Source organism: Gasterosteus aculeatus, chromosome 10 (assembly GCF_964276395.1).
Source record: "Gasterosteus aculeatus chromosome 10, fGasAcu3.hap1.1, whole genome shotgun sequence".
NCBI classification, from domain to species: Eukaryota; Metazoa; Chordata; class Actinopteri; order Perciformes; family Gasterosteidae; genus Gasterosteus; species Gasterosteus aculeatus.
Genome location: NC_135697.1, coordinates 2,327,627 through 2,350,565, shown reverse-complemented (window position 1 = coordinate 2,350,565; position 22,939 = coordinate 2,327,627). Strand labels below are relative to the sequence as shown.

General features: G+C 44.9%; 2 protein-coding genes across 4 annotated transcripts; both read left to right on the top strand.

The window, feature by feature from the left end:
- Window positions 1-472: 472 nt before the first annotated feature.
- Window positions 473-3,841, top strand: LOC120826010 (proteasome subunit beta type-9). 2 transcript variants are annotated; one of them, XM_078080714.1, is made up of 7 exons: window positions 473-681; window positions 976-1,225; window positions 1,308-1,375; window positions 2,070-2,201; window positions 2,282-2,411; window positions 2,626-2,767; window positions 2,948-3,841. In XM_078080714.1, exons 2-7 carry the CDS (start codon window positions 1,175-1,177, stop codon window positions 3,073-3,075), a joined length of 651 nt encoding a protein of 216 aa, XP_077936840.1. In that variant the 5' UTR covers window positions 473-681; window positions 976-1,174; the 3' UTR covers window positions 3,076-3,841. The 2 variants fall into 2 exon arrangements, with proteins under 2 accessions (XP_077936840.1, XP_040043850.2); XM_040187916.2 differs by lacking the exon at window positions 473-681 and having other exon boundaries at window positions 814-1,225.
- LOC120825979 (antigen peptide transporter 2-like) lies at window positions 3,842-9,062 on the top strand. 2 transcript variants are annotated; one of them, XR_013450786.1, is made up of 11 exons: window positions 3,842-4,593; window positions 4,957-5,071; window positions 5,170-5,300; window positions 5,498-5,703; window positions 6,176-6,373; window positions 6,463-6,591; window positions 6,808-6,996; window positions 7,186-7,359; window positions 7,615-7,774; window positions 8,053-8,329; window positions 8,701-9,062. XR_013450786.1 is itself a non-coding variant. In XM_040187875.2 (11 exons), the coding sequence occupies exons 1-11, from the start codon at window positions 4,008-4,010 to the stop codon at window positions 8,905-8,907; spliced, it is 2,232 nt and encodes a 743-aa protein (XP_040043809.2). In that variant the 5' UTR covers window positions 3,842-4,007; the 3' UTR covers window positions 8,908-9,062. The 2 variants fall into 2 exon arrangements, 1 of the variants encoding a protein (XP_040043809.2); XM_040187875.2 differs by having other exon boundaries at window positions 8,193-8,329.
- The last annotated feature ends 13,877 nt before the right edge of the window (window positions 9,063-22,939 follow it).

Below are 22,939 nucleotides of genomic sequence, written 5' to 3'. Positions count from 1 at the left end.
CTTGTTTCCTGAATCAGTTCATGGTTTGAATGTACTCGGATGCAGAGCGTTTGTTTTGACTATTTCATGGCTGTGGATTCACTTTGTGGCCCACAATCTAACAGTTAGTACGTCACACAGTCTGAAACGCACTTAAAGACGAGTTCGTCAATCAAAAGTGTCGGAGGGACCAGAATAAAAAGACACAGTCCAACATGTGTCAATACAATCAATCCAGTTAATGTTCTGCTTTCTGTTTAGAGCTCTGTCGTCCTCCGCTGTAGCTGTAAAGCTTTTAAATCAATTATTTGATGGAAAGAAAATGTATTGGATGTTATCTGGATTGTGAAGAAACACTTTATGGTTGTAGCTCCATTGTTGTTGTTCCTCCTTTTTACTCCTTTACTTTTATTTATTATAATAATAGTGAGTGACTCCCCACACTGGAGTCCTTTGGCGTTGCTACAGCTAACAGCTAACCGTCTGTCTCCAGCGTCTTCGGGGACGTCTGGTAACGTGTCCCCTTAAACTGGACCCAACCAACGCGTATCACCACCTGACCAAGAAAGGGGGCTTCACACCTGTTAAGCAGGAGACTTTGCTCCCCAGGAACGGACCCCTTAACTCAGCCGACCTGCTGTCCTCTTGGACAGATGGTCCCCTGGAGGCCAGAAGTGAGGCAGAGAGGCTGCTGGGTAGCTGGTAAACAATGAAGTCATCTCAATCGATTCTCTTCCTACACTCAGCTACACTCGCTGTACAATAAATACGTTTGTCAGAGGTCAACTATCTATTCTTTCTAGTTCTATCATACTGCAAAAAAACGTTCTTCTTGTTAATCAACATTTATTGCTGTGATGAGTTATTTACACGTTTCATAACACTTTTATAAAGGCTTTGACAACTGATTTGTTCCCCCCCCTCAAAGAGGACTCAATGTTCGCTGAGTTTAAGTGCATTTCAGTGCAAATCGGGACACACTGTCCGTGTTTGCAGCTCGTTGCAGGAGGAACAACTTCACTTTCAATTTCGATTTGATTGAGGACAACATGGAGTCCGTGTGACGTGCGGACAAACGCGTCGAGAACACGTCCAGAGACTCAAAGAGGCTCCCCGAGGAAAACGTCGTAAACCCGGACTGCTCGAGTCAACGTTTGGCTCCACATCGCTCGGTCGGTACCAGAAGCGGATCAGCATGTTGCAGGAGACGGGGACGGAGTGGTTGTCTCAGGAGGTGAAGACCGGAGTAAGTAGACGTCCTACACGTCGGAGACCGCGCCGAGAACCGCTGCATATGAACCCTGAAGGACCTCTACCTCTGTTTGCAGACCACCATCATCGCCGTAGAGTTTGACGGAGGGGTCGTGCTGGGGTCTGATTCCAGAGTGTCTGCAGGGTGAGCTCGCGCGTGCGCGTGCGTGCGCGTCTGCATGCGCGGTCCAGTTCTACCTGCATGATACCGCCTCTCTCTCTGAGGAAACATAGTATTATATGTGTTAGATAGTATTTGCATGAATGCTTACTGACACTAAATCCTTCCACCTGTTCGTCTTTAACATGCGGTGTCACTAGTTTAGACATACAAGTACTCAGGGGCGGACTGGGGGGGGGACGTGGCCCGAGGTCAGACCGGCCCACTCAATGCATCACAGTATCGACCAGTCAGCGGCCTACTTGGAGAAATACCCACACACTTCACATTATTTTGGATGATTAGTTTTTCTTACAACATTTGGATCCACCAATGTTGCTGGATGGACACATGGAATAAAATAATAGTGGCTACTGTAACAGGATAGTCTGCTAGACAAGTACACTTAACTGTGGGCAATCAGATGGTTACACGTGGAACTACGGAGCCTTAAGGAATAAATGTCAGCAGAGAAAGATCACACAATGAAGACACTGGAATCAGAGGGTAGAATTCTATAGAGTAGAAATGAAGTGCTGTCAGTAGCGTTGCATGCTGGGTGTTGATTGTTACTGAGACAATGACACACAGCTGAGCTTCCATCCAGAAATACAAAAAGTAGCAGGGTGCAGATGCATTTGCACAAAGCCAAACTCCCCCTGTTCCTCCCTCCCTGCAGGGCGTCGGTGGTGAACCGGGTGATGAACAAGCTGTCTCCCCTCCATGACAAGATCTACTGTGCTCTGTCCGGCTCTGCAGCCGACGCTCAGACCATCGCCGAGGTCGTCCACTACCAGCTCGATGTCCACAGGTGAAGACACATTCAGTACCACGGTACAGCGTTTATCTTGGGCTGTTTTCATTGGATATCCTGTTTCCTCCCTCCGTCAGTATCGAGATCGATGAGGACCCACAGGTTCGCTCAGCGGCCACTCTGGTGAGGAACATCTCGTACAAGTACAAAGAGGAGCTGTCGGCCCATCTCATCGTGGCCGGCTGGGACAGAAGAGACGGGGGACAGGTCAGTAAAAACATGGCAGAGATTCAAGCCATTAACAAGAAAGATTACCGGGGCATGTTAATGATGTCAAAATGAATGTCTGCTACTTGGGCTAAAGTGGCGTTAAGGTTGCACATCAAAGATAAAATCCCATCCAGCCAACAGATATGATGTTACAGGAGTCCATTCATCTGACTTGCTCCTGTCTGCTCCTGTGCCCTTTGACCTCTCCCAGGTGTTTGCCACCCTGAGTGGTCTCCTGACGAGGCAGCCCTTTGCCGTGGGCGGCTCTGGAAGCTCATATGTTTATGGGTTTGTTGATGCTGAGTTTCGCGGAGGCATGAGCAAGGAGGAGTGCCAGCAGTTTGTTGTCAACAGTACGTTGGTTTTCTCCACACAAAGATTTTTTTTTCCTCAGACGGTTTATTTGAATGTGAAAGAGACACCAGACATTTGCTTCCTACTGACTGCTTGTTTTATTTATGTGAGGTGACACATGTTGTCTAATAAAACCTCTCCTCTCCTTCCTCACGCCTTCTCTCCTCTTCCTCTCGCAGCTCTGTCTTTGGCGATAAACCGCGATGGCTCCAGTGGAGGCGTGGCCTATATTGTGTCCATCGATGAACACGGCACGGAGGAGAAAGTGGTTCTAGGAAATGACTTACCCACCTTCTTTGACCAGTGACACTTCCTATTTCCTATTTCCTCGTCTCTGGTCTGCCAAGCTGCTGCTGTGCGGGATGCAACTAGTTTTTCAGTTTGCTCACAATACTTTGGTTCTTCTGTCAGCTCATGCAGCTTATCAACTAGAAAAGCACCACATCAAAATACTTACTAAAAAGTTTAATTCAAATCTAATCATTGCATGGCTCTGTGATACGCTATGTCATTAAAAATCTAAAAGTAATTTGTGGTTCATTATTTAGATAATTATAACAAACAAACTCTTATTTGATCAATTAAGAGTAATGTTTTATTTAGTTGCCGACAGATATTTGCTTTTGAATGGCCGAAGCCAATATGGGGAGAGAAAGGCTGATACGTCTTTGCTGTTATCTAGTTTTTGCATCTGATTAAAGAAAACAATTGCATAACAATAACACATTAAACACATTATTTAAGGCCTTTACAAACTGAATGTCTAGCAAATACATGAAACGATATTTTGTGGGTTTTATTTTGAAGGATAAGAATGGAGGGCAAAAAAGTAAAAGTAAATAAAAGAGGTATTTAGTGTCACAAGCATCTAAAGTCAAGTTTGTTATTCACATTATTATTCCCTCTTATCTTCACTGCTAATCAGACTAAAGTAAGAAGCCTAAGCGGTTGATTGTTGGTCATCCTGCCTAAACAAAAGTCTACATGCTTTCTGATTATACTTTATCGTTTTTTTATATGATTTTCTTTTATGTGCAATTTAATAAAAATAAAAGCCTGTGTGATTTACTGTTTTATTTTTGTTTTTATTTACAATGAATGGCTTTGGACTTTAATGCTGGTGTAAATTTTCTCGTGAAGTTAGTGATAATAAAAGATAGTTTACATGTGTAACCCACTCAGTTTAGGAACCCAAAATAGTTCTATAGGGAGCCGTTAGGATTTCGGGGACACCAGACAATGAAAGTGAAAGTGGACCAAACATCAGACTGCAGCGACAGAGAAGGTTATGCAGACGACTGTAGCTGCATGACGACAGCCGATATGGCAAAAGTAACCCGCAAAGGCATCGCTTTGGTGTCCGCAGTCTGCGTGGACCTGTCCTTGTTTTACGCAGCGGGACTGGTGGCGACTCGCAGCGTGTTTGGACACTTTGCGCGTCTCTGGCTCCACGCGGCTCTCCGCTGCTCGGCACTGAGCGCCGTGACTCTGCTCACCCTCGGAGATCTCAACCCGTTGCTGATCCGCGTTATCGCGTCGCACAGTCTGCTGCCCGCGGTGTTTGAGACCGGAACCAAAGCGCTCTACCGCGAGGAGACCGAATGCGGCCCGTCGGCGGATGCGCGCTGCTGGCTCGTTTGCGCCGCAGCGTCGCTGGTCGGTGCGCTGTTTTGGGAAATCACCGTGCCGGACGCGGAAGATGCTGCCGCCGGTAAAGAGAAGAAACAGAAGGCCAGAGTGCTGTTTTTGAGAGTCCTGGCCTTGTACAAACCCGAATATCTGCTGCTCCTTGGGGGGCTGCTGATGCTGACGCTGGCAGTTTTGTGTGAGTATCGGCCTACGTCACAGGATGAGGATGAGGATGTCATTCCAGTACAGGATTCACGTTATCATCTACTAATGAGTAAATAACTCTTGTTCCAGTGCACTTCAGGCCCCTTTAAAGAGATGCTAAGACTGAGCATCTCTTTAAATTGGCCTAAACTCACAACTATGAACATTGTTTAACTTTTTAAAAGGTCATCGTTCTTATTTTCAGATATCTTCAATTCTCACTGTGAATTTAGGCCTTAGCCTTATAACAGTTGGTACTCTGCTGTTGGGATACGCTGGACCACATCGATGATGATGCTAATATGATGCTGATTTTCACTCAGTATGTGACTTTGTATATTCTGCATCCACTCAGGTGAGATGTTCATCCCGTTCTACACTGGCAGAGTCATCGACATCCTTGGCACTCAGTATCGGCCCAATGAATTTGTATCTGCGCTTCTTTTCATGGGACTATACTCTCTGGGCAGGTATAGGACAATTCGTCCCCCTCTTCACTCTCACTCATCCAGGGAATGCGCCTGTAGCTCACAACGTAACATGTAACTGTCTATTTATGATCCGTCAGCTCTTTTAGTGCAGGCTGCAGAGGAGGTTTCTTAATGTGCGCCATCAGTGCCTTCACGTGCAGAATTAAAGTCCAGCTGTTTGGGGCTTTGACCAGACAGGAGATTGGGTTCTTTGAGACAACAAAGACAGGTGAGGCTCTCGTATTACACGCACATACAGTTTACTGTATGAATACTTCATCAATGGACATGGCCAATGGAACAAGTCATGGCAAGACACAATAAAGACAGGACAGGAGGCATTTCAGAACATGAGATTGTCATAGAACAAGAACATCACAGAACAACAGAAGAGGACAGAATGTAAGCTCTGTATTTTCTGTGTAGGGGAAATCACATCAAGGTTGTCTAAAGACACCAACCTGATGGGAAGAGCGGTGTGTCTCAATGTCAACGTGCTGCTGAGGACGTTCATCAAGACGCTGGGCATGATCTCCCTGATGATGAATCTTTCCTGGAAGCTCACATTCCTGGTATTGATGGAGGTGCCCATCACCAGCCTCATTCAGAACATCTATGACACACACTACCAGGTGAAAGGCAGGTTCATGAGAAACATTGAATTAACTCGGGGATCCAAAGGATCGTTTGATTACCTGTTTTCCATCACAAAAAAGCTATTTTATTTTATGTAGCCGAAAGGTGCTTATGTCTTTTAAAAGACAAATGATGCAATGAATCAAAAATCAACATTTGTTGATTGCTCATATTTTGTGTATGATTATAACATATAGAACTGTTTTTTCCCCTTTATCTTATTCAGCTCAAAGCTTTTATGTTGAACTTTCCTTTCGTGTTGATTTTGACGCTTCCTGTGGACAAAAGCTGTAGTTTTTTTCCAACCACTGGAGTTCGTTATGAAAACCTCTATTTACTTCATAATTGAACATCACGTTATGATATTTTAGGACATTTTATTGTATCAGCATCCGTCTTTTTAACGTTTCTAATATAAGATATCCACCCGTGACTTAATACTGAGAAGACTTTTGTCTTCCTCCCCAGCGGCTGTCCCTGGCAGTGCACGACTCCATGGCTCTGGCAAATGAAGTCGTGAACGAGGTGGTGTCCAGTATTCATGTGCTACGTAGCTTCAACACAGAGAAACACGAAGCCCGTCGTTATGACGACCGCTTGATGGACACACACATCCTGAAGACGCGCCAGAACGCTGTCAGAGCTGTTTACCTTCTCGCACGCAGGGTGAGAAGTTTGTAGTTTTTTTGTACAACAGGTACTTCTGAGTATATACTTGTACATCACCTCATGTAACAATGTGTGTGTGTGTACAGTTGACAGGCTTAGGCATGCAGGTGGTCATGATGTACTACGGCAGGCTGTTCATCCGGAGTGGACAGATGACCACTGGAAACCTGGTTTCCTTCATCCTCTACCAGTCAGATCTTGGAGACAACATCAGGGTAGATAACTGCTGGGTTTTCTTATGTTTTATTTAAAGATGATAGAAACAAACTCTTTGTGGTGTCATGTTGGGTTATCATGTGTTATGATATTTGGCTCTTAGTTTAAAAGACTACACATGATTGCATGCATAAATATTCCTATTCAACATTCCGCCTTCACTATATAAAGGTAAAGATGACGTCATCAAGTGCTCAGTTTCATGTTCTTTTTAGACACTGACCTACATCTTTGGCGACATGCTGAACTCGGTGGGGGCTGCTGGGAAAGTGTTTGAGTACCTGGACCGTAAAGCTCAGGTCAGCATGGAGGGGAAACTCAAACCGGATCAGCTGACAGGGAACGTCGTCTTCCGCAATCTCAGCTTCGCCTATCCTACTTACCCCGACAAAACAGTACTGCAGGTGAGCTCATGCCGCCAGAGAGGGGACTTCTTTAGCATGAATTTCAGTAGCGGAAAAACGGGATGAGTCTAAAGTGACAAGCTAAAGTAAATGTACACAAGGGTTCCCTCAGTATCTACAGCTGCCTATAAATTAATGTACAATAAGCTACAAAAACAAAACTATTTTCTGTTTCATCTCCTCTTTTAGGACTTTTCATTGGAGCTGAAGTCAGGTCAGATGACAGCGCTGGTGGGAACATCTGGAAAAGGGAAAAGCACATGTGTGAGTCTGCTGCAGCGCTTCTATGAGCAGCAGGACGGAGAAATCCTATTGGACAACGAACCACTGAAATCCTATGACCACCGTTTCCTCCACAAGAAGGTGATTCAGCATTACGGCTTTGATCACGCAAACCACTCTCCTGCTTTGGACAATTTCTGTCTCTTATCTGTGTTTAAATTAAAAAAATATTGGGAAAAAAAATATCCTTTTTTAGTTTAGTACCACAACGGTTACATTTGGAGCAAAGTGGAAAGTGCAACAAGAAGAAACATCAGTTAGAAACCATACATGCACCGATACCTTGAGGCCAGAGGGGTCCTGGGAACTGAAGGCTGATGACAGTGTGATTGACAGATTGCTTTGGTGAGCCAGGAGCCTGTCCTCTTCTCTGGCTCCATCAGAGACAACATCGCCTACGGGCTCGCTGAATGCTCATTGGATGAGATCCAGGAAGCAGCACGCAAAGCCAACGCACACGACTTCATCATGAAGCTGGAGAAGGGCTACGATGCAGGTAACCTTTTTTTACTGTTAAAAAGAAAAGCAAAGAATACATCATTTGTAGAGATTAATGCTGGAACTTAGGGAAAATAAACTAAATGAACCGTGAAGAATCAAAAAGGTAACGAGTGTCAATCATGGAGCATGCAAGTGTAACCTGTAAAAAGCCACAGACTAACCTTCACAATGACCAGGAGGAATTATCAGTAAAGTCATCCCTCACATTGGAGGAACTGCTTTATTGCCTATGAGCCATGTAAAGAACCCAGTCAAGTATTACATGTATTACAGACAAACGCAGCATAATCGTGAGCATCTCGCATCAGCTTGAGCGACGCACACGGTGACAACAGGGCCAGCAGTGCTCAGTCATGGTCCAACCCGGGCGACTCACCTCAATCCGTTGTGATTTCATGATGTCCATTTCTCAGAGGTGGGTGAGGGTGGGGGCCAACTATCTAAGAGCCAGAGGCAGCAGATCGCCATCGCTCGAGCTCTGGTCAGGCAGCCACAGGTCCTCATTCTGGATGAAATAACCAGCTCTCTGGACATGACCAGTGAAAACAAGGTACGTCTTAACATCCCTCAGGGCCAGAAGTCCCTGGCTGAGTATTTCAGAAAAGTTCTGTATCAATTACTTCTAAGTATTTATGTGCAGTAGAGAGAAAGTGCTGCACACATCATTGCTCAATTAATTGATGAGCATTGAGCGATGAAGATAAACATTTAATCAAATATACAAGAAAAGTAGATACATTTTCAACCATACTGGGTGAACCGTGTCTATTGCCTGAAGTTGGCTGGGATAGACTCCAGCCCCCATGTGACCCTGTGTGCAGGATAAGTGGTTTGCAGAGGGGTTGGTGACTCTGCTCTCACCAACTCAACAACACAGAGAAGCACTGAAAGAGGAATATGTGTGTCCTTGACCCTGCACAGATTCACCAGGCTTTGGCCAGTTGTCCTAACCAGACCCTGCTGGTGATCGCCCACAAGCTGAGGACCATCCAGAGGGCCGATCAGATTGTTGTGATCGATGGCGGCAGAGTTCAGGAGCGAGGGACTCACCAGGAACTGATGGAGTTGAAGGGGAGCTACTACCGACTGAGGGAGGAGCTCTTTGAAGAGGAAAATCCAGCACAGTGACCCACCGCTGTCACCCTGGACCCGTCTGTGAGACGGTGGTTCTGTGGGACCACGTTGGACACACACGTACTGAACATGTACAAACATACCTTTATAAATTCATTATGTAAATGTTGTGTGAATATTAAAAATAAAAGAATGATTTTCAGTTAAAAGACGTGGAACCTCCTCAACTCTATTACTATGCTTCTGTTCTTATCTAGTATGTTGAAATGACATTGGATGTTATGAACTAGTCAAACTAGATTAATAAATGATTTCAGATATGGACCTGGACTGTAAAGCTCAGTATAATTCATTGACCAGAACTGCCTCCTTCAAGCATGATTCTGTAACCCTTTTCATGCCGATCTACCAAAAGCAGTAAAGCTACAGAATGCTGCTGGCAGGGTTTCAACACAAAATAAAATCAGATAACGCAACTCACACTGTCTCTCCCAAAGGATTTGATTCAAAGTACTTCCTTATATTGTAGGGCGCTGAACAGCCCGGCTGCCCCTTCATATGACGCACATGGTATTTAAAAATGTGTAAATCCCTTTATGCTGAATTCTGTGCATGTAAAGTTAATTCATTCATTCGGGACAAAGTCAAAGCAAAGTATAATAAGTTCCATGGTTCAATGTTCATGGGGTTTAGCAGAGTTTGCAGGTTTTATTCATGAGTCACACGGAGTCGCGCCGTGCAGTGAAAACGAGGGAAGCACTTAATACATTTTACTATTATCGTGGTGATTGTGAATTGGTTATACTGGTTAGTAGTCTGAGGCGTTGGAGCTTTTGTAACCACACATTAGTGTTTGTTTGGTGCTTGTATTTCTGGTCTGACTGTGACTTGAGGTGTGTCTTTGTTGTGTGAGCGACCTGGAAAGCCCCGGACTACCAGCCCTTTGTTTGCTTCTGTCAGTGAGGCTTTTTGGAAAGTTGCCTGGTGACATTTCATAAAAACACGGAAGTGACATCAGGCGTTGTGCCAAAACACCAACCCCCTCTATTGACAAAGCTCAGGCTCAGCATCGGCAACGTTAACCGCCATCTTGTTGAGACGTCTCCACAAAATGGGGACTGAAGTCACGTGTCCACACACGTGCTGCTGTTGCTTCTCTTGGACTCCTGCAAGACTTTTATAACGTCACGCATCATGAGTGTGAGGGATTCCTAAATGAATGGGTCTATGACATGAACACCCAACCAGTTTACTGTATTTTAATGTACATTTAAAACATTTGTGTCCCCCTACTTGATTAATAATCACATGCTTCACTGTGAGTCTGGTTCTGCTATGGACGAATTATTATTCATCATTCTAATGAAGGTGACGCTTTGGAGATACACCCCGGCTCACAGACTCACAGGCTCACAGATCTTATCTTATATGAACTTGGCTGCTTCCCATCTACAACCCTGAGTGCTGCCCGCAGGTTCCAGTGGCAGGAGGCGTGGAGTTAGAAAAAAGGGCAAAAGGCACACGCCATCTTAGTGACATCTTCTCATCACAAACCCAAAATGGCCGTCAGCGTGAGTTGAACATTGGAAAAAAAGGGTGAATTTAAAATACAGATGATTGTCTAGAAAAGATGAATGTGCATCCTGAAACCTTTTGTCACCTATATAGTGCATTCTGTAAATGTGTGTCTCTGGATGTGCGGATGCGCTGAGCAGCTTTCGTTGTGCACCACCGAGTGCTGAGCTCTTCTTGCTTTCACTTTCTGTGCCGTGTTGTGCATCCGTTGAGCACCTGACTCATCCAAGACACAACCAGCTCGAGCTCTTGTGACTGAGTCACAGGATAGATCGGCTTCACTGGCACATAATGGAGGCTTCTCTTCTTTAGAAAGAGCAACTGATGCAGCGTAAAGCACAACAGAAGTGACACTGATGCAGCGTCTTTTCCACACCTCGTCTCATTTTGATGAAAGAAGCATTTCAATAGAAAAAGGTCAAACGTGATGCTACAAAAAGGGTTTCCAAAAGTGCACGTGCAACTATTGATCTTTAATACATATGAAAATGAGTCCTTTAGATAAGTCGTGATACTGTTGTGGATGAAGTAAAAGTAACCATGTCCTTTGGACTGAGCAGGGAGCTGTAGCATTATGTAATAGACGGGTAAACCCCAACATTAGTGCAGCACAGTGTTACTACGTCGCTGTGTGGTTTCCTCAGTTAATAAGGGAAACGCATTCAATCAATCACACCTTAAAGGACATTTCCAGTTCATACAGGAAGGTAATACCAAAAAACTGATCTTGTTTTATGTGTTTGACTTCAGAGAGCAAAATGTGGTGAACAGAAACTGATCCTCTGTGAGTTTAGAAAATACACAACAGCCCTGACCGGTGCAGAGTCCTTTGAGACAGTGTAACAGCGCCGCGCTTTGGTTGGATTTGCCAATTTATCATAAGTCACGTGATTTCCTGCAAACTGGCTGTGTGAGCGTTTGGCACAATAAGAGGATTTGGCAAAAGGCTGAATCGCTGCTTATGAGCGCCATCTAGTGAACGCATGAAAACAGGGCTGCAAACGTAATAAATAACACGGTGAACCATGAACCACCTTAGGTTGGGAAGTGGTTACCTTACAGCAGCGGTGTTATGTGGTATTCTCAGTGAGCAGTGCAGCTGTTGTGATGAGTGCAGAGAAGATCCACAGAAAACAAAGTTTGTAAGTGCAGAAAAAGAAAAGAAACATCTGAAGCCACAGAACGACGTGGACGCCCACAAAGAGACACTTTTCTCTGCTTAAAGAATTCATTTAGTAGCCAGAAATAATGTATAATATCTGTATATTTGAATAGAAAGTTGATAGTGATTTACTATCTTTATAGATTGGGAACATTGGGGGATTGTATCTATGTAATTTCATTCACAGGACTTTCTATCCCAAAGGTGTAGGTTTGGTCTCAGCGTTGGGACACTACCAGCCCCCCCACATATAAAACAAACCTAGTTGATATTATGTGAACAGGCAAACGTTATCAACATATTGTAACATTACTTAACTTTGAGCCAATTCAAACATAACAGTGATAAAACCGTATTTTTAATACATAACATGATTCTGCACAAAATAAATAATAATGACTAATAAAATAAATTGATAAAAAACGTACTGCTAAAGTATAACAGTATATTCTGTATCCATGATATAGTAAAAAAAAAAAAACGTTTCCCAGTTTTGCAGCCAAAAATACATCAAAATCCACTCCCAGACTTTTTTGGTAAGTGGGAGAATTAAGATGTAGTTTTATGATATTAAACCTGGTCTTAATGCATCAGGCTCGTTCTCCTGCTCACCTGGAGGAGCTCATTGAGCCTCATGACGGCGTTTCAATGGGTTCTAAGCGCATGAGACACTGGTTTAGTGCTGAAGTATGAACAGAAAGCAGTCTGTCCATTGAGGATTAAATGCTCTACTTTCACTGGCCATTTGTTTTTCTCACTCGTCTTTTTCTCAAATTTTGCTATGTTTCTTTTCTTCCTACCGTCTTTTTATTTTTAATTTGCCGCTACCTCCTCCTCTGTCCGCAGTATTGAGACAATATCGTCCTGCCTGGAATGCAAAGACTTGAATGGTCGAGTAGTATCACGTGGGATGGTTGAACTCAAATGCAATTGGTCTGTGCTTTAAGCCACTACCGTAAAGACGACTAAAGCTGTCACGTTTAAATCACAACCGTCTGTTTTTAGCTTTTGGTCCGGATGGGACGGCTTCTGGGTCTGGACCCGGACCGCGGTCCTCCAGTCAGTGACCTCTGCTTTAGAGGCTGACTAATATCTTATTGAGGCTGTGGCGGTTTCATATATAGTTTCTACTTCATATTGGTGTTGGGATATGTTCATTATGTCCTCAGTTGTGGTGATGGTGTAGTACAGTGCTGATCTGTGTTGTGCAGGAGCCACAAGGGGGCACTCGTTCGCATTGCTGTTTTGTTTGTCCCAAAATGTTTTGCCGTTTTATATGAAGACGTGATGAAGGCCGTCTGACCCTGAGACTGATGTGTCAGCGGCAGCTCGTGAAATAAATATGCCGAAGACGGCTAAAGATGGCTCATCTGAATCGCCCGCTCTTTTCCTCCGAATGCAACGTTAGCTGCAAGAATGCGAGTAACGCAACTCAACAATTGTGAACAGAAATGGATCCAAGTGAGCTCAAGTAGACAAGTTACAAACCTGAAATATCAGAATACGTTACAGAATACATACACAAAGAAACTGAACTTGCTTTGCTCCTTTTGTTTTGTGGTGTGATTATAAACTAACTTTACATTTAGTTGTTTGATGGAACAGGAGGAAGCATCAAGCTGAAGGAGAACGATGTGTGGTGACGTTCAGCTACTGTAGCTCGGACATATTCTGTAAGATCTTAAGTTACAGTTAACAGAGCTTGTATCCTATGCAATAGAAAAATAAGTCCTTGCATACAAGTTAATAGAGTTGACTTTTACTGTCAAGCGCAGCCGGTTGCTAGGTAACGGGAGCAGTGGAGGTGACGACACAGGCAGGATGCCCCCCCCCCCCCCCCCCCGTAGGCCAGACCGTCCCATTTCAGAGAGCGCTCGGTTCAGCCTGTACGGTTGATGGAGGACCAGCCAGGTCCACCGCCAAGGCTGCTGAAGGCTGCAGGCTACAAGGATGCAAGGATACACAGCTACAGCTCTCTGGTCTGGGCCATTGTGGAGAGGTTGCCGTCTGTTTGATGGCGTGTGGACAGGTGTCTTTTATACAGGTAACAAGTTCAAACAGATGCAGTTGATACAGGTAATGAGTGGAGAACAGGAGAGCTTCCTAAAGACAAACTAACAGGTCTGTGAGAGTCGGAATTCTTACTGGTTGGTAGGTGATCAAATACTTGATCATGCAATAAACTGCAAAATATCTTTTTTAAATTATACAAAGTGATTTTCTGGATTTTTGTTTTAGATTCTGTCACTCACAGTTGAAGAGTACTTATGATACAAATTACAGACTCCTACATGCTGTGTAAGTGGGGAAAAACTGCAAAATCGGCAGCGTATCAAATACTTGTTCTCCCCACACAAACACACACACACACACACACACACACACACACACACACACACACACACACACACACACCTCTGATACATAGAAATAACAGCCGTTGACTCCTGTTAACTCTGCCCCACCTCCCCAAGCGTCCGGGGCATCCAAACTGCCTAAAGCAGCCAGCAGCTCACCTTCTTGTTGATCTCAGGGTAACGAGTGCTATTGTAGCGGATCCTCTGCTCAATGACTCGGCCCGTCAGGGTGCTGCAGCTCTTTAGCTCACACAGCTTTTCGTAAATCTTTATCATCTGGAGGAAGAGGAGGACAGAAGAAGAGGTGTGACTTGTCTGGGTCTATAATCAGTGGAGCCCTGAGCCTGATCCAGCTGCAGGCTGACCTTGCGTTTCAGCTTGTGTTCTTGGATGTATAAAGAGTCCTCCGCTCCCAAGTCATCTAAATTCAGCTCGGCGTGCTGCAGGCGGTAGATCTCGTCGTTGTACACCTTCAGCAGGTTCTCCAGGTACGCTATCTGAGAGAACACGAGAAAAGACCTGATGGGTGAGGTCAGTCTGTCTACATGACTCAGCAGTTTAGACGGCTCGTCCTGAGTGATTTTACTGCCTCAAGATGCATGTTGGGAATGAAAGGAAATAAAAGAGTAAGGTGTGATTGGTTAATGGTTTCTAGGTTGCCAAGTAAAGTACTCACACTGACAAACGAGTAACCTTAGTGACAGGATTAAGAGGGGGAGAAATCAAACTGTCTATCTGACGTTTTTCACTAACTCAATATCGCTGACTCATACAGGGGTTGTTTGGACTTTGAGCTCATTTATAAAACCTAATTCTCTCCAGTGGGATTTTTTCCTGACTTTTATGAAAAGCACTTCATAAACACTGAAGAAACTTACCTAAAAATCACATTTCTGATTGTTATTCTCAACGGCTGAATTTGTTTTAAAAAGATAAATCAGACACACGTTCTACCAAAGTAGTATTCATCAACTTCGCTAAGCGGTCAACACGGAATCGCAAATCTTGTCCAAAGTGCACCGATCGTCATACCAGCAACGACGCCTCTGATTGGCTCATAGATGTTGTTTGGTCAGTAACGTCATTAGCCATTGGGTGACGTGCTCACGTTGATTATAGTTGATGTTTTTAGATGTCTTATTTAAAGCAAGTACATTACAACTATATACAGATGATTATACCTCAAAGTAAGGTTGAATAATGAATGACTCTGTATCAAACACACATTTCCAATTTAAAACTAAATAGAAGGACACTGTAAGAGCCTTTTTTGTTATTATTTGTTGTTAGCTTCACCCTTAGATGGTGGGAGGTTGTGTTTCAATTAGGCTGCAAGGTCAATAGAATCAGGTGTTGGCGTTTGTGGGAAGATAAATAGTTTTTGGACCGTGGAGCGCAGAACGTGAGCGTGACAAGGTGAGCGTGACAGGGTGAGCGTGACAGAGTGAGCGTGACTGGGTGAACGTGACAGAGTGAACGTGACAGGGTGAACGTGACAGAGTGAGCGTGACAGAGTGAACGTGACAGAGTGAGCGTGACAGAGTAGACGTGACAGAGTGAACGTGACAGAGTGAGCGTGACAGAGTGGACGTGACAGAGTGAGCGTGACAGAGTAGACGTGACAGAGTGAACGTGACAGATTGAGCGTGACAGAGTGGACGTGACAGAGTGAGCGTGACAGAGTGAACGTGACAGAGTGAACGTGACAGGGTGAACGTGACAGAGTGAGCGTGACAGTGTGAGCGTGACAGTGTGAACGTGACAGAGTGAGCGTGACAGAGTGAGCGTGACAGAGTGGACGTGACAGAGTGAGCGTGACAGAGTGAACGTGACACAGTGAACGTGACAGAGTGAGCGTGACAGTGTGAGCGTGACAGTGTGAACGTGACAGAGTGAGCGTGACAGAGTAGACGTGACAGAGTGAACGTGACAGAGTGAGCGTGACAGAGTGGTAGTGACAGAGTGAGCGTGACAGAGTGAACGTGACAGAGTGAACGTGACAGAGTGAGCGTGACAGAGTGGACGTGACAGTGTGGACGTGACAGTGAGCGTGACAGAGTGAGCGTGACAGAGTAGACGTGACAGAGTGGACGTGACAGTGAGCGTGACAGAGTGAGCGTGACAGAGTGAGCGTGACAGAGTGAACGTGACAGAGTGAACGTGACAGAGTGAGCGTGACAGAGTGGACGTGACAGAGTGAACGTGACAGAGTGAGCGTGACAGAGTGGACGTGACAGTGTGGACGTGACAGTGAGCGTGACAGAGTGAGCGTGACAGAGTAGACGTGACAGAGTGGACGTGACAGTGAGCGTGACAGAGTGAGCGTGACAGAGTGAGCGGGTGGAAGTGGCATGTATTAAGATAATTTGATAGTGTCACTAATGAACAAAATAAAGGACAATTAAAGACAAGTGAAAATGTCTCAAGGAGTATTTAAACGCGTAAGAACGAACTCTAAACACCAACCAAGGGGACCTGACTTTGATGGGCAAAAAGAGTCTCTACAGACACAAATGACAAAAATTGTGAAGATAAATGGAGCCACGATGAGTTTGCTGTCTTAGACGTCAAATCAAATGTTTTTCTGCCAACATTGACAGATTTGTATACTGTGACGACCCCTGCTGTGGAGGCAGCAGCCTTCCAATGAGATTTGGTGATTGAAGGCACCTGGGCTGGGTGCCCTGAGATTAGAAAGCCCTGTGTTCATTCATTGATTCTGTCGCTCTCTCCTCTCTCCAGCAGACGTCCGGTGTGGTAGGGCAGCCGCCTGTTGAGGTAGGGCAGCCGCCTGTTGAATCCGGTTTTCCTTTGGGTTAAATGCCCTGGACAACACCCACCATTAACACTTTACCCTCATGCACATCCTACACTACTGATAATACTGACATTTGCATCCCATCTGGAATGGTTATGGTTTTTCGTTGTTTTGTGTGTTAAATAAAGAATGTTACACCTCGGAAACCAGTGTAACTCCAATCTTGTCATGGCCCAAAGAGCCAGGTCGTGACAAATGGGGGCTCGTCCAATTCTGGTCAGTGATTTGTTTGATGATCAAGTGTGTAGATTTCGTGTGACTCGTGTCTTTGTGTGGATCAGCTGTAAGGGGTTGGTGCGCGTTTGGTTTGGTGGTGATCGCCAGGTTGTCTCTGTCGCGGAAAGTTTGGGAGTCATGCTGGATTTTGAGGGTTTTGCTCTGGTTCGTTGGTATTGTAGTTCTTTGGTCCGTTGTAGTTGTAGCTCTGGTTCGTGGTAGTTCTTTGGTCCGTTGTAGTTCTTTGGTCCGTTGTCGTTGTAGTTCTTTGGTCCGTTGTCGTTGTAGCTCTAGTTGTGGAAGCATTTAGATTAGAGTTTTTTTTTTTCTCTTTTTCGCGAAGTCGATTGCGCGTGGTCCAAAGAGAGAGTACGTGTTGCCGCCCTGATGCGCTGTGTTTGGAGTTTCCCTGTCAGGTTATAGTGGCGTCTCCCCTTTGGGTTACGTCAGTTTTTTTTGTAGTGTTGTGGCAACGTGGTTAGTGTCAGCTGTCTATGGACGGTTGTCTCGGGAGCACGTCCGTGGGATCCTGCGTTGTGGCCTACTTGTGGGTGACTTCTCAGACCTGCTGGTTTCCAGTGCGTAATTACCCACCGCAAGCTGCATGAAGACTAGGTGAGTTTAGTAAGAGTTTGGACTAGGCAGTTAGGGGGAATACTCCGCGGGGCAAGTTGCCTTCGTTTGTGTGCGTTTGGGGGGTAATACGGTGCGTTCTGTTTGGTCTATGTCTTCCTTGTCGGGTTTTTTTGATGCGCCCTCTGAGGTGTTCATTAATGGCTGTACTAAAGAACAGTTGCTCCAGATAGCCGAGCATTATACAATCGATGTGACTAATATCAAACTTAAGGCTGAGGTGAAAGCTGTTGTTCTGTCCGCTTTAGTGGAAAGTGGTGTTTTGAGGACGGAGGAGTATTTGTCGGACGTGGCAGCTGTGGCAACACCTGTGCCTGCACCCATGTCGGGGCTGACTTTTGAGCAGCAGAAGGAGCTGCTGATGATCAGGTTAAACTTGGAAACTGAGCGGCAGATTCAAATCGAAAAGGTTCGGCAGCAAACAGAAAAAATGAAACTGGAATTGCAGCAGTATAAATTGAGTTTGATTTGTGACGGTAAGCTTTCACAGACTATGGCAGAGGAAGGTTTCCCGGAGTCTGTTCGTCTCGGGTTCGATGTTGGGGCTAATTTGCGTTTAATGCCCAGATTTAATGAGAAGGATCCTGATACGTTTTTCACTTTGTTTGAGCGTGTTGCAGATGCAAGAAATTGGCCGGATGCTGACAGGACCTTGATGCTTCAGTGCGTACTTACGGGTAGGGCCCAGGAAGCATATTCAGCGCTGCATGCGAGTGAGTGTATGAATTATGCCAAGGTCAAATCTGCTGTCTTGAAAGCGTATGAGTTGGTTCCTGAGGCTTACCGCCAGAAGTTCAGGAAGTGTGAGAAAAGTGGTGAACAAACTAATGTGGAATTTGCTCGTGATTTGTTGTGCCATTTCAACCGTTGGTGTTCCGCTGCATCTGTTGAGAGTTTTGATGGACTTTGTGACTTGATAGTGTTGGAACAGTTTAAAAATTCGATTCCTCCACGTATTGCAGTGTATGTAAGTGAACAGAAGGCAGCTACTGCACTTAGAGCAGCTGAGCTGGCGGACGATTTTGTGTTGACGCACAAAAGTGGTTTTGGTGAGATGTGCTCAACCAGTGATAGAGGACGTGAAGGTAACGTCCTTGGGAGCGCTCTGTTCGGGGTCCAGTCCTTAGTAGCCCGTCCCACGCATACATTTAGAGCCACACGGGTGAGAGATGATGGTGGCAGAGGGGGCATATGTCATTACTGTCAGGGTTCGGGCCACTGGAAAGATCAGTGCCCTGTACTACAAAATAGGGATAAACGAAAGTCATATCCATCTGCTACTGCTCTGGCCTGTTCCAGTGTGGAGGGGCCAAGTCGTGTATGTGTCAGTCCAGAGAGTGATTTTAAGCCGTTCGGTGCTGATGCTCTAGTTTAGTATGTCGGTACTGGGGGGAAACCACTAGTTGTGTATACCGATCATAACCCTTTGACATTTTTGAGTTCGCTGCACTGCCCAAACCAACGTCTGATGCGGTGGACTTTGTTTCTACAAAGTCATAATTTAGACATCAGGCACATTAAAGGCAGAGACAATATAATGGCAGAAGTTTTTTCTCGCCCCTGTGGGCTAAATGGTCTGAATTGTAGTTGTCAGGGTTAATATTGTGATTAGGAAATGTAACTCCTGTCATCCTTCACTTTGTTCTTGTCTCTCTCTTAAAATGCTTCTTTTAGGTACCTGGTTGCAGAGCTGGGGCGTAGTTTCAATGTGGAGGGTCCTAAGGTAGTATGGTTTTTTGTTGTTGTGGTTTTTGGAGTTTGCGGTGATCCCTGTTGGGACCCCGTCTTAAGGGGGGAGGTGTGACGACCCCTGCTGTGGAGGCAGCAGCCTTCCAATGAGATTTGGTGATTGAAGGCACCTGGGCTGGGTGCCCTGAGATTAGAAAGCCCTGTGTTCATTCATTGATTCTGTCGCTCTCTCCTCTCTCCAGCAGACGTCCGGTGTGGTAGGGCAGCCGCCTGTTGAATCCGGTTTTCCTTTGGGTTAAATGCCCTGGACAACACCCACCATTTACACTTTACCCTCATGCACATCCTACACTACTGATAATACTGACATTTGCATCCCATCTGGAATGGTTATGGTTTTTCGTTGTTTTGTGTGTTAAATAAAGAATGTTACACCTCGGAAACCAGTGTAACTCCAATCTTGTCATGGCCCAAAGAGCCAGGTCGTGACAATACTTTAAATGTATTTAATTATTAGGTTATAATGATTGACAATAACAAACCATAAACGTTTGGTGATTTTATAACTCTACAGTTCTTTTCTATGTATTATTTCATTAACTCGTAGTATGTCTTTATTTTTTCAGTTTAAGATGCTAACGTATTTTAACTAAATCATTACTCCAAAAAAAAGTTCCCTTTCGATTTTATTCTGAAAAAGACAACAGTTGCTGTGCTTTTCCAGAACTCAGGCAGTCAAATAATAGCTCAAGTTTCCTCCTTTTGGATCATCGGTCAAATTACATCTCACAGATCTTGGGATAAGTTCATCACAAAGGGTTTATTGATAAATGTTTCATCCCTGCAGACCTAAAAACAAAAAATTAGAAACATCACAGCCATTACAGTCTTTTAAAATATGTACATGGATTCTTCTAATACACATTTTTCCAATAGTACTATTTTAAATCGACTGATAATAATTTTCCAACGTTATATCACACCAGCAGGCTTGATGATCATTTTAAGTTACGAATGTAACTACGGTTCTATTTCATCCTCACTGACTGCCAGAGGCAGTGCTTCACACTGGATCATCTTCTGTCTCGCGCATGCGCAGGTCGAGTCTTTATACCAACAAAGTCACCTGTGACCCCGATTGACCTCCCGTCACGTATAAGTACCGGTGTCATCCTGAGATCAGTCCTACCGAATCTTCTCGCGAGCTCACGGGATTCGGAGTGACTAAGAACTCTGTCATCCAGGATTCATAGAACCGTAGTTACACACGGAACTTTCCTTCTATTTCATCCTTACTGACCTTCCAGACGCAGTGCTTCACACTGGATGACTTGTACCAACAGAGTCACAAGGATTACATACATACGTATTGCTCAGGCAGAGGAACTGGGCCAAAGAACCCTCCCCAGCGGGTGAGGGGGTGACAACGTTCACTCTGTAGTGTTCTGTCAGTGTGCTGCCTTTAAGGCCGCTGTTAGGGTTTCGGAAAGCTCTCGAGGGAGGCCTCACTCCTTTGTTCTCGTCCCGGCCGGAAACGAGGACACGAATGAGTCAATTTGTTTTGATTCAAAAATCAAAAAGTATTTAATAACTAAACAACGTTATAAGGAATGCAATTACAAAGTGAAATACTAAGCGAACAGTGGAATATTTCGCGAAATAGAGAATCCTCTGAGCAAGTCTAAAGTGACTTTTCAAGGCGGCTGCAGGACAAATTCTACCAGTCCTTTCCCCGCCATGGTCCTTTAAAACCTCTTGAGGTGTGTCTTCTTTGGTGCATTTAAATGTCATTGGCTTCTTCTCCAAAGGGTCACCTCCTCCATTGTCCCCTTCACGTCGAGGTGTGAAGCTGCAGCTGTAACCTGAAACCTCACTGTCCTATCTGTCCCTCACACTCCAATGCACTCAATGTAGATACAGTTGGCTTTATGCCTCAATGAGTGAATTTAACAAAGCCTACATTATTTAAGTCTTCATCTTATAACTAGTACACTTTTATTACAACAACCCATCATTAATGATCACCGTTCATCACACTTCATCATAGATCTAAGACAGTTATTGTGGTTCAATTCTCAAGACATTTGCCTCAGTCGGCTGCCTTACATTAAGTTGTTCATTTATTACCTGACAGGAGAAAAAACTCCCAAAAAACCCTCTCTGGGGATAAAATTGGGAGAAATCCATAAAGGACGGCAACTGGCATCCGTCCCCAGGTTTTAACATCACATTGTGACAGAATGTTAATGTGTACAGTGTTTATATGATTAACATGACTACGTATTGTGTTTGATTGAAATTGCATTCACTTCATCTAACATGTTAATGTAATAACTAATCTAACATCAGACAAACTATAATTCTAACACTAAACATTATTACACGTACTATAATTTCCTGACTAGGGGTGCACTTCTGGCTTAAATCCCTAACACCGCAGGACATACATGTATATCCGTCATAGGCGTTCCTCTCAGGACCGTCCATGATGAGGAGACACTCCTGGTAGAGTGTCGCTGCATTCTCAATGGCTGAGCTTGGTTGCTCGCCTTGTATGTCTAGGCAATGGCCTCTGAAACCCAGTAGGATGGGCGCTGCTTTGAGAGAGCACAGCCCTCACTACCGGTTCCAAACCGCTGTTATCAAGCGGGAACTTCTAAACAAGTTCTGAGGGCCCGTACGTGGCACGGTAGCCCTGACCTCGCCTCTCCTGCTGGAGGGACGGGGGTCAACTGTGTAGGCTAAATAGGCTGGTTGATGCGCGAGCTTGTTCGCACCGTTGGAAGGGGCGCTGCCTCAGGCCACAGAGTGATGCCAGAGCCATCTGAGGAACCCTCACATAGGATTTGCTCCCCACAGGGCATGCAGCTCGCGTATAGGTTTAGCGGCTGCGATGGCAAGGAGAGAAATACCCCTTTGGGCCACCAGCCATCCAAAGGATCAAAAGGCACGTCTAGGGGTCTCCAGTGCCAAGGGTACGTCTCTTGCAGTGGCTTTTTGGCCACTAGCAGGACGTGATTGCGGAGCCGCCCCCCCCCCCCCCCCCCCCCCCTTTTTGGGGGGCAGGGGTAAAGCAGAGGTTAGCAACAGGACAATAATAGTTCAGCACGAACCGTCAGGACACGACCAGGCAGGCGATACGGGACAGCAAGCTCAGGTACGTCGGGTGCACAGGTGATGCTCTGCTGGAGAACAAGAGGCAGACTAGAAATAGAGCGTTGAATTAGAGGAAGCAGGAACAGGTGAGGGGAAGAGAGGATGAGGAGATGAGAGAATGAGAAGCAGCTGGGAATGAAGAAGCAGGTGTAATTAAGTGTGTGTGTGTGTGTGTGTGTGTGTGTGTGTGTGTGTGTGTGTGTGTGTGTGTGTGTGTGTGTGTAAGTAAATGTCCATTGTTATTACTGTGCATGAATGCAATGCATGAATCAAGTTCTGATGTTTTGTGAATGCGCTGAATGATTTCTGCCATCAAGTGTTGCGTTTGAACAGATAAGTCCGTAAAAACCGTTTTGTTTTACGTCTAGTACTCTTGACTAAAATATATAATATTACTAGTGGGTGAAAGAAAATAATCTTTGTTTTTTAATGCAGAAATAAATGTGCTGTAAATCATCTCAGTAATTGCGTCTTGGTTTT